The sequence below is a fragment of the Mytilus edulis genome, chromosome 11 (assembly GCF_963676685.1).
Source record: "Mytilus edulis chromosome 11, xbMytEdul2.2, whole genome shotgun sequence".
Classification (NCBI taxonomy): domain Eukaryota; kingdom Metazoa; phylum Mollusca; class Bivalvia; order Mytilida; family Mytilidae; genus Mytilus; species Mytilus edulis.
This window is the reverse complement of record NC_092354.1, coordinates 61,479,734-61,492,152: the sequence shown is the minus strand read 5'-3', so window position 1 is coordinate 61,492,152 and position 12,419 is coordinate 61,479,734. Positions and strand designations below refer to the sequence as shown.

General features: G+C 31.4%; 1 protein-coding gene across 1 annotated transcript; it reads left to right on the top strand.

Moving 5' to 3' along the window:
• Positions 1 to 5,557: 5,557 nt before the first annotated feature.
• On the top strand, positions 5,558 to 11,486 carry LOC139496008 (GTPase IMAP family member 4-like). The gene is made up of 3 exons (XM_071284446.1): positions 5,558 to 5,828; positions 7,338 to 7,493; positions 9,387 to 11,486. Exons 1-3 carry the CDS (start codon positions 5,618 to 5,620, stop codon positions 10,601 to 10,603), a joined length of 1,584 nt encoding a protein of 527 aa, XP_071140547.1. The 5' UTR covers positions 5,558 to 5,617; the 3' UTR covers positions 10,604 to 11,486.
• Positions 11,487 to 12,419: the final 933 nt, after the last annotated feature.

Here is a 12,419-nt window from a genome sequence, read left to right as displayed (position 1 = left end):
TATCACTTAGCAAATCTAAGGCCGTGTTAACACCTAACGCCGTGTACAGTAAACATGTTTACATTTGGTTTAGTGTAATGTACACTAGTTTCACATTTAATTTGTTCAGATCTATACACCTTGTTTAGCTATCTGTACATAAGATTTGTTCACACTTGTAAACTATATGTCTTTTAAATGTTTATTACGTAGAACCAAATTTTCGAACAACTTTTCTAGCAGTTGGGGAACGACCATTTGACTTTAAAAAAAGGAGGATGGATTTTCCCACAATTTGATTATTTTTTTTATTTTTGAAATCGGGTCACCATACAGATGATAAGAATGAATAAACTCATCATAGATGCCAGGACTAAATTTTGTATACACGCTAGACGCGCGTTTCGTCTACAAAAGACTCATCAGTGACGCTCGAATCCAAAAAAGTTAAAAAGGCCAAATAAAGTACGAAGTTGAAGAGCATTGAGGACCAAAATTCCATAAAGTTTTGCCAAATCCAGCTAAGGTAATCTATGCCGGAGGTAGAAAAGCCTTAGTATTTCAAAAACTGTAAATTTGGAGTAGGTCCGGTAAGGACCGATTTTGGCCTCAAATTTCAGATTCATCTGACGAAAGATTTTGACCACTTTTTAAACACTTAAGTGTTTATTTCATTTGAATCAATTAGTTTATGTGAAAGATTTTAACTGATTTTGACATTAAAAACGACCCGATTCAAGCTCAAATATGAAAAATCTACCAAATATGCCGAAAAATGTCACTTTTCAGATGGTTTTTGTCAAAAATGAAAGTGGCCGCATCCGTGTTCATCCTCAATCTTTATATATGTTATGTATTATCATAAAATACAACTTACATTTTAATATTAAGAATGAACACGAATGCGGCCACTTTTGTTTCACACGAAAACTGTCTAAAATTTAACTAAAATGCTAGAATTGTGAAGATTTCAGTAATTTAGCATGACTTAATGGTGCTAGTACCTGATATATGTGCATTGTATTGTCAAAAACAGCCCATATTTATGTAGCAGAAGCATTCTACTGTACAATAAATAACTAAAAGTTTACATTTTAACAATTTCGTAAAACTGCTATATTTTGGGGCCAAAAGGGGGTCTTACTGCACCTACTCCTTTGGTAAACAGTTAATTTATAAATATAACCATATCAATGATAATTCATGTCAGCACAAAAAGTGCTGACTACTGGGCTGGTGATGCCTTCGGGGAAATAAATCTCCACCAGCAATGGCATCGACCCAGTGGTTGTAAATTAACTCATCATAGATACCAGGACTAAATTTTGCATATACGCCAGACGCGCGTTTCGTCTACAAAAGACTCATCAGTGACGCTCGAATCAAAAAAAGTTAAAAAGGCCTGAGGTAGAAAAGCCTTAGTAATTCAAAAATTCTAAATTTGGTAAACAGTTAATTTATAAATATAACCATATCAATGATAATTCATGTCAGCACAAAAAGTGCTGACTACTGGGCTGGTGATGCCTTCGGGGAAATAAATCTCCACCAGCAATGGCATCGACCCAGTGGTTGTAAATTATCATCATAGATACCAGGACTAAATTTTGCATATACGCCAGACGTGCGTTTCGTCTACAAAAGACTCATCAGTGACGCTCGAATCAAAAAAAGTTAAAAAGGCCTGAGGTAGAAAAGCCTTAGTAATTCAAAAATTCTAAATTTGGTAAACAGTTAATTTATAAATATAACCATATCAATGATAATTCATGTCATCACAAAAAGTGTTGACTATTGGGCTGGTGATATCCTCGGGGAAATAAATCTCCACCAGCAGTAGCATCGACCCAGTGGTTGTAAATAAACTCATCATAGATGCCAGGACTAAATTTTGTATATACGCCAGACGCGCGTGTCGTCTACAAAAGACTCATCAGTGACGCTCGAATCCAAAAACGTTAAAAAGGTCAAATAAAGTACGAAGTTGAATAGCATTGAGGACCAAAATTCCTAAAAGTTTTGCCAAATCCAGCTAAGATAATCTATGCCTGAGGTAGAAAAGCCTTAGTATTTCAAAAATTCTAAATTTGGTAAACAGCTAATTTATAAATATAACCATATCAATGATAATTCATGTCAGCACAAAAAGTTCTGACTACTGGGCTGGGCTCGATTACGCATTAAAGACGTAGGCTGCATCAGCGTGCTTACAGACGAAGAAAAAGAATTGCGATGTTAAGGATCACTACATTTCTATCTTTTCTTTTTGTTTCAAATGGTATTTTTTCTCCAAGGAGTATTTGGAAAGGGTGGGTGTAATATTTTTTTTTTCATTTCTAATTGTATTTTCACAGATCTGAGATACTACACAAACAAACAATTAACCTCACCCTTTTTCAGTAATGCATTTATGAGTAAATCGTTGTTTGAGTAAAGACCATTGGCAAATATTTCTATCAGTGTGAACGTCCAGTCGATTTGGGAAGAACTTTTCAAATGAATTATGTGTTCGGCAATGATGATGGATGAGTCTTGATAAGGGGTTAATAAGGCTACGTAACGTGTTTTTATAACAAATAGATATATCAAGTTAAGACAAATATTTCGGTATAGAACATAATATAAAAATCGTTTCTTTTTAAAATATACATGGGGAAATGGAAGTTCTGAATGCCTAGTTTTGTGAACATTTAACCTACATAAGGCCTACATCGACTATCGACTGTATGTAGACAAAACATGATTTAAACTATATGTAAACATTGAGTTTTATCAATGGAAACGTAATTATGTTTAGTTTATATGTGAGTTACACTAACACAACACCGAGTTTAGGTCAATGTGAACACGGCCTAAGTCAACACATCAATCATACATGAATCAATAAAGATATCTATTCTGGTGTATTAATAGGAAAAGTAAACACAGAAAAGCGATTCAGACACACGCAAAAACTAAAGTGTTTTTTGTTTATAAAATTTAAAGCAACACAGCTATTACATTAATAAAAGAAAACCTCAATCAAAACAGCAATCCAAATGAACAGTTATTATGTTAAAAGTGAACCAAGACAGGTGCATCGGACAAACAACCAACGGCATTAATAAACATGTTTTAATCATGATAAAAGTAAATCAAGAAAGGTGCTTCGGACAAACGAATTTTTTTTTCTTTCATAATTTAGCGTAAATGAACCCATGCCCAGCAATCATTTTGTAGAAAAAAATGGCGATAGCAAAACATGATTTGTCACAATAGAGAAAAATCTGGGTTACAATTATTATTACTCTTAGGAGGCATAAGGTTTAGAATATTTTCAGAAAAATTTTGAAATGTCTAAAGGAAATTAACAAATGAACCTGTAAAACAAGTACCAAACAAAATTCAGATACAAAAAAAATTAGATCACACTTTCATTGTCCTTTAGTTGTATTGATATACAAATACTTTATGCGTTAAGAGCAAAACTATTCCTTCAAACACTATTCAGAATAGTTGTTAAACATATGTCTTTCTATGAAGACGTGAAAATACAGGCAAATGTCTTGAAATGAACCAGAAGATAGAATTGTCTAGATGGTACGCAAACAAAAAAAAAATTATGGACAGTTATATTGGCCAGAGGGTCGATACAAGTTTACTTAGACAGTGTTAAGGAAGTATTTAAACGGACAAATATACATTTTCTTAAGTGCGGAAATTGGTTCCTAATGATCAATCCAACTTATTTATCTTAAATCTAGTAAATAAAGACTCTTTAATTGATTTCACACGCTGTTTTAAAATGAAATTATTAAAAACATTTAATAACCACGAACAAGTGCTTTAATACCTTCGACCACGAATTTTGATTGAAAAGTCCACTCACATTTGTGTTCTAAGATTATTGTAATATTAAAACCATAACTTCACTATGTACTACTTAGTACCTTATTGTTTTTATTCATGTATTAGACTGTCATACATTTGATAGATTTAGCTAGCTATAAAACCAGTTTAATCACTATTTTCTACCCCTGTACCAATTCAAGAATATAATGAGAGTTGTTTTTCATTAATGTTGATGTATCTGTGCTCTTAATATAAACATTTGTCAAAGGACTTTCCGTTTTAATCTTTCCTTGGAGTTCAGATGATTTTATGAGAATTAGATCACGTTAAGGAAATATTTTTAAGAGATCAATTTATGATTTTTCTGTGAAAATTAAGATATGATCGAACCAACGGTTTCAGTTTTATTTTAAGGCATGCACATGAATTAGATATGTTTGTAAGATAAACAAGAAAAACAGCGAAACTGAAAAAAAGCTATCTGTATCTTGTAACATGTTAAACAAAAACCTATTCAAAACACAACGTTATGGATATTATATATGATGACATTGGTTTTTTCAAAGAAGTAATTCCGTCAGTTGGGTATATTGGGAAAACCGTAACTATCTATAAATTTTAATTAATTAATAATAATAATAATAATAATAATGATAATAATTATAATTAATAATAATAATAATAATAATAATAATAATAATAATAATAATAATAATAATAATAATAATAATAATAATAATAATAATAATAATAATAATAATAATAATAATAATATTAATAATAATAATAATAAAAATAATAATAATAATAATAATAATAATAATAATAATAATAATAATAATAATAATAATAATAATAATAATAATAATAATAAACCGTAATTGACCGTACGGCCTTCAACAATGAGCAAAGATGTTTTAATATATCTATGTAGTTCACTTCACATACTGATTAATATTGCTTTGCAATATTATACACCAAAGAATATAGATTATTTATTTTCATTATAGTGAAGATTGGTGACGTTTAAGAGCAGTTTTTTTTTACTTTTATAGAAAACTATTTGTACTTCATTTTGTCTCTAAGAAGGATTGCTATCTGATTGGCCTTCATGTAAAATATAGATTCACAAGTGAGATATGATACATCTCACCACAGGTTAATTTTAATATTTAAAAAAGTGCTAAACTTGCCTAGCTTTAAAAATTGAAATTAAACTGTTAAGAGTTGATGGAATCTGTTTCCCTATTGATTGTTGTCTCTCCTTTTCAAACATTTGCAGGAAGCTGTGTTCTTTTAAACTGACATTATCAGGCATGGACGCCTTTTTCATGACCTCACAGTAGGGAAATCAAGGAGATATCAAGAAAATGTAACGTTATAATTAAATTTAAACCAATCATTTGCAGTGAACATTTCACTAGTGAGGAGAAATATTTTCCTTACACCGCTCCAAAAATGTGAAATTAGCACAGAAAATTAATTAAAAATATTCGCTGACAGAAAATTAGAACTATTGAGATATATTCATGAAATAAAACGTCTTTTATTTGGAATAATGAGGTCAGTAGATGGACATTGCATACTGTTCATATATAAATATATACAAGTAAATCTTTTCTGATATTGAAACTTCTAATGAGGAAATTGTATTACTAATCTGTACTATGAATAGAAGAAAAATTCCCAATTACTATTCTAGTAAGCGTTAAGTGTATAAATGCGTAATGCATTACTAATTGATTTAATATATTCTTTAAGACTGCCATTGTCACATACCTTTTTGTAATGAGATAGACACTACAATATGTCTGAGTGGGAATGTTCGGCTTGTACTTTGTTAAATAAAGAAACTGATGATATGTGTTCTGTTTGTGGTCTTAGATATCATAATGCTGTATTAACATATCCTGAGTATAAAAGCATGGACCACTATGGTGCGAGTTCCGAACTTAAATATCCAAATTCGGGGAGATCTGAATTGAAAGACACATGGGCAGATCCTGTAACTGAAAATGGTATGTTCATCACATTTATGTAATCAAATATTATAATCAGTATTTATTATTATTATTATTATTATTATTATTATTATTATTATTATTATTATTATTATTATTATTATTATTATTATTATTATTATTATTATTATTATTATTATTATTATTATTATTAATTGTTTTTATTTGTTTGTGGACTTTTTTTTGTTGTTGGTAGATTCTTTGCTTTAAAGTCGTGTTTTTTTTATTTCACTCTGGTATCTTGTGCTACTTTTTATAGCATTAATTTCTGATGGGATCGATAATCTGTCAGAGAAAAGATTTATAAACTCAAGTTAAGATGCAGAAAACGGTAAACATAATTACAGGTCACTAGAATTCTGTTACCCTTTGCTATACTTAGAAATTAATAACTATATGCGTTGGTTCGTCTTGGGTAATTATTGAATTGACAATCATACTAAATCTTCTAATTTTCATATTAAAGTATATTATGTCATGGTAGTTCCCTACTGTCATAAGTCCAATGTCCTTGAACTCCTTTCTGTAGTTCAGCGACTGATTGATAACAGATTGTCATTTGTAATACTCATAGTCAAGGAGTATTTAGATAACTTTTCTGGATAAATTGGATACTTGGAAGATTTACATATCCTGCCGATCGGCCTCACATGACCTCGAGCTCAATTCCCGAATCAGTCATCTAGGGAAAAATTTTGTATTCAAGTTTGTTTCTCAGATGCTTAAAGCAATAATAGGTTGATTATATTTCGTACCAAGACAGATTTGAAGTTAGATACGGACAACTAACAAGTTCCCTCTGGTCTTAATTACTTTTTCATGGATCATTGGCCTAATATTAAGTTTTTGGTTTTGTCCATTTCTCAGATAGTAACAGTATATAGTATTAGACTATGTCAACCGACATAACGAATGGAAAACAAATGTCATATTACTGACTTGGTACATGCATATTCCGAAGGCATCAATTGGTTTATGAGACAAAAATTGGGAGCCAGAAGGCAACATCTATTTAACATACATCTCAGACATGCAGCACAGCTGACTCAAAATATCAAACATACATACATAAATCTTACAAAGAGACAACCACATAAAGTTTTTGCGGCGATAGTTATAACAGTATGTTAAATCGTTATACTAGGTTAATTCAAATGAAAAAAAGACATCTAGCGTCCGGATCGCTCCTCTTATTAGTCCCAGCTGCACTAGGAATGCAAAACCAAAACGAGAATAAAACCATAAATGCAGGCAGGTTTAATCTACTCTTGGTCTCATTTTCTTGTTTCAATAGTCTATGTAAAGTTTGTGTGGTTTTGTCTGTTTCTAAGATCCTTCAATCAAAAAGTCATCTGTATTTTGTATATAGTATGATTGTTAGGTGTTCATGTCTGTCTGGTAGGATAAATATTACCTTGAGCTCATTTACATGTATCATTGATAATATTTAATTATTTTCATAATTGTAGTAAAACCTTTACAGAACTGAATTTCTAATGTTTTCAGATTGGACTTGCAGTGACTGTACCTTTCTCAATTCTGTATCAACAGTGTGTGAAATGTGTGAAATCTCAAAAACCGATTCACTTCGAAAATCCAGGACACCAGGGAAGAAACCATACTATCGTCAAGTACAAAACCTACCTCGTGGCTATGCGACAGGTTAGTTGTTTCTTTACTTTTTACAGACGACTACCCTTTACTATGCATAAGACATTTATACGCCTTTATCCCTATTCAGAAATCTAGGTAAGGTTTTTTTTTTGGCTTCGGTTATATCTTTTTCCATTTTTGCTAATTTATTTTATTATTTCGTGTTAATAATATTTCGATATCCATAGATTTGTCTTCGGTGAGTAAGAGCTTGGCATATTCTGTAGAAATCTGTTATAAACTGATTGACATCAGTTATTGTCCTTGAAGTGTCTTTTTTGTTAGTTTTCTATATGTAAGGATTGGAACCACATTGACATAACCCTCATAGCTCCTTTTGTAAATACTCCTCTAATAAGGCTTTAAAAAATGATTGATGAAAATACTTACCCGGATGGAACAAAGTTTTCATTCGATATAATGTTAATCAAATGTCGATAGACTCAAAATAATAGTACGGAAGTTAATAAGAAACTAGTAGAAGATCAGTGAAACGGATTGTTTTCTGTTGTTGGGTGGTAATTTATTACCTGTTTTAATTATCAAATTTTAATATATAATACTTAACCCCTAACACGAGGGATTGTGCCTGATATTCATATGATGAAGACATAATCTTTCAATCAGTTTAATTCAGGTCTGGAGTTGGCATATCAGTTACTGCTAGTAGTCTTTTGTTATTTATGTTTTATTGTCATTTTGTTTATTTTCTTTTGTTTCATATTCTGCCATCGGACTCGGATTGCTCTTTAAGTGAGGTTTAATGTGCGTATTGTTGTACGTTTTTTCTACATTGGTTAGCGGTATAGGGGGAGGTATGACGTCCATTATCACTGAACTAGTATACATACTTTTTAAGGGACAGCTGAGGGACGCCTCCGGGTGCGGGAGTTTCTCGCTACATTGAAGACCCATTGGTGGCCTTCGGCTGTTGTCTGCTCTATGGTCGGGTTATTGTCGCTTTGACAAATTCCCCATTTCCATTTTCCATTTTATTACATTTATAAGTAAAAGAGATGATCTTCATATAACTGAGTCATGTGATGCATATTTTTTTTCAATCATCAGTTGTAAAGAAGTATAGAATAACCGAAACAGTCCAAACTGGTATTTCCGTTTGTTTGATTAGTTTTTGCTTTTTTTGTATTCCCTTGTGTCAGAGGTAAACTATAGTATACAAGTAATTATAATCGATATATATATGAGGGTCGTAATGGGGGTACCTTCATGACAGTAAAAATACTTACCAAATGACGTTAACGATAATTTTTGGTGTATGACAATAAAATATACACTTTCTTTTAGACGATAAGAACATCGACTGATTTTGACGAATCACGTACATTTTTTCCAAAAATTACCGTTCCGATAACTATATGAGACCTCTGATAAATCACGATAAGTATATTGTGACGAATGACGGTAACATTTTAACCAATGTGACGCCGTCTGACGTTCAAGGGCATTACTACCCTGCTACATAGTAATATTGTCAAATTAAGAGCAGCATGCATCATCATAATCTTTAGACAATCGTGTCTGATGGTGGTCTGTTTTTATATTTGTTTTAAATTTAATGTATTCATACATTTAATAAATGGCCTGAAATGTTTTTATATATATTTTTTTTATATTTAATGTATTCATCCATTCAATAAATGAATTAAAAACAGTTGCTACATTAAAATTAAATAAATAGTATGTAAAATGCGTCAATATTTTATTTTAATAAAAAAAAGTTAATGATATATCCTGTTATATTTTTTTATAGTATATTATACAATGTGATGACATTCTTTTTCTAATACTTTTCGTCTGCTTAAAATTTTTGTCTTTATTGTTTTCCCTTTAACAATGTTTTTGTCTGCATATATGTTATAACTTTTTTTGTTTTACTTTTAGCGAGCCAATCCATGAGTCAGAATGACATAGAAGCAGATTATGTTAAAGGCGACAGAGAAGTAAGAATAGTGTTATTAGGTCGCACCGGAAGCGGAAAGAGTGCCACTGGTAATACAATTCTAGGAGGAAACAAGTTTATAGCAATGGTATCGGGATCATCAGTGACTGTCAACTGTTGCCGGGGAGAATGTTATCGCGGAAATAGACTTATTTTAGTCGTTGACACACCAGGATTATTTGATACAAAACATTTCAATAATGAAATCACGAATGAGATTAGCAAATGTGTTGGTATGACGTCACCTGGTCCTCACGCTGTTCTTCTTGTCATTGCAATCGGACGGTATACTAAAGAGGAACAGGATACAGTCGAACATTTTATACAGCATTTTGGCTATGACGTCATCAGATATATGATGATAGTCTTTACTCGTGAAGATAGTTTGAAACAAGAAAAAAAGTCTATTGAAGAATTTCTTAAAACAGCTCCATCTGCACTAAAAGACATTGTACGCAGATGTGAGAATAGATATATTTGTGTTGATAACCTTGCAAATGAATCTGAGAAAGGGAGAAAAGTGGATGACCTTATAACAAAAATCGACGACATGGTTGCAGAAAATGGCGGAAATTGTTATACTAATGAGATGTATGCTGCTGCAGAAGAAATAGTAACACAAAGTATGCAACACAAAGAGATGGAATTGTCCCTGAGCCATATGCTTGCTCTGACAGGTGAAAAATCTAAACTAGAAGATACTATGACAAAAATGCAATTCGAAAAAGATCATTCCGAGGAGGAAAAGAAGACTATACGGATGAAAATGGTACGACTTCAGCAACAAAAGGAGATCAGCGAAGGAGAGATGGGCGAGGAAACGAAACGACAATTTACTTTGAAAATCGCAGAACTTCACAAAAGTGAAATTTGCCTTAGTCAGCAGCTACAACAAGCAGAACATACACGACTCTTGGTGCTTTCCGATTTAGAAAAAGCCAATTACGAAACCAAAGAAAAACAAAACGAAATAAAGAAAGGATTCTCTAGGTGTTATACTCGACAAGGACATATTGATGATAAATCTTTACGACAACAAGTACGCGATGATATCGAAAACAAATCACCAAACATTTTTACTGAACTGTTGGAATCAATTAAGAACGTCGGAAGAAAATTTCGTAGCCGCGCCATCAAACTTTTTACAAAACAACTTTAATAAAAACGATATACATACGTGAAGGATATAAATAAACTTGAACAATTGCAACTCTTCTAACTTAGCATTGACTTAATATAAATACACTTAAACAACAGCATAGTATGTTAGGCATACAAATGCTTGGCTTAACAAACTTGTATAGTGAAAATCGATACTACCTAGTATGGTATTTATTTGTAAATAATGTCCCGTTTACTTATCCTGTTGAAATTCTTGGTTTCCTCTGTTTGGATTTTGAATTTTGGATTTTGACATATATTTTTTGTGTTGTTTGTCTGTTTTGATCTAAAACTAAAGGTGCCATCATTCTTTATAATTAAAATACATCTGTCATGTTTGTATTTAGATCGATATAGCCTATTTTAGAAAAGTCAGATATTTTGAAAAATAGTTAATGTTCCACTTGATTATTTCTTGAACTGTTTCTCAGATTCGAGCGTCACTAGTGGGTCTAATGTAGATGAAACTCGCGACTAGAGCAAATTCAAAATTTCAATTCTGGTATCTACGATAAGTTTAGATTTAATAAGATGGTGTTGAAAATAAAAAGTTGTGATATGATTGTTAATGAGAATATTATCCACCAAATTATTGTACAAATAAGGGCAACTTTGTGGTATTTAATACCCGAGATAACAAAATGTGAAACAATTAAGACGAAAATCCGATAATTTGAATTATCCATACAGATTGAAAAAAAAACAATCTTGGACTCGGTAATTGATAAAATTTGTAAATTGATTTGATTCGATAGGCTTATTTAAATGTAACTCACGCCATGTGTACTAATTTATAAGTGTCTGTTGATTGTTTAATACTTTTTATGTTGTAACTAAAAAAAAAATTGTTATAATATAAATACAATTTGAAAAAAAAGAAAGTAGATTAAGAAAACATTTTAACGATCCGGGAAGGATTTTTCCTCATTGTTGAAGGCTGCGCGGTTGCCTATAAATTCTCATATTTGCATTATTCTAACTTTGACGGTTAGTTGTCCCATTTGCAATCATTCCACATCTGATAAATATTATACTAAAGGGGAACATCCCTTTCATTTATACGAGGTTCTGACTCAACGTTAGCATGACATTAATAATGTGGAGTTATATTTCCTTTATAAGAAAGGGGTATAGGGCACTGCTGGTGGATAGTTAGTCCCTGTGTGTATCATCAGCTCAAAAGTCAATGATTATCATAGTTACCTAATTGATTATAATTGCTACGTGAAAAATCAAGAAATTAAATTATGGACTTTTTCTCTGAATTAAAAGTTCCCCGGCTTTCACACTGATTCGTTATAGCACCAAATGAGTGAGAATCCATAAATGGAGCATCTGACATAAAAAAATGTTGCTTACACTCTTATTATAAATTTCTCTTCGATTTGTGTATAAAAAGACTACTGTAGGGAAAATTATATTAACAACTTCAAGGAGATATCTCAAGAAAGTTAATTAATGATGTTTTCCTTGAAAATCAGATCAGATTTATTTTTCGTCAAACTCTTGAGTGAACGGTGAAAGGTCAGCGACATAACCTAAAATAACCACAAATCCGAAAACGAGTTCTGTATCTTATCAAAGGTTAAACAAAAACTGAAGTGTCTTCGGGACACCATTGATTTTTCAAAGATTATTCAAAGATAAAGTTAATTGTTTAAGTGAATAGTAATTTGGTTGGTATATATGGAAAAGAGTGGGAATAAATAACAATTATGTCAGACATAATTAATGCATTTGAAATAATTTTTATTTAAGTCAGAAGTTCGTAAATTGACCTATAATTGTTTACTTTTACAAATTGTGACTTTGAT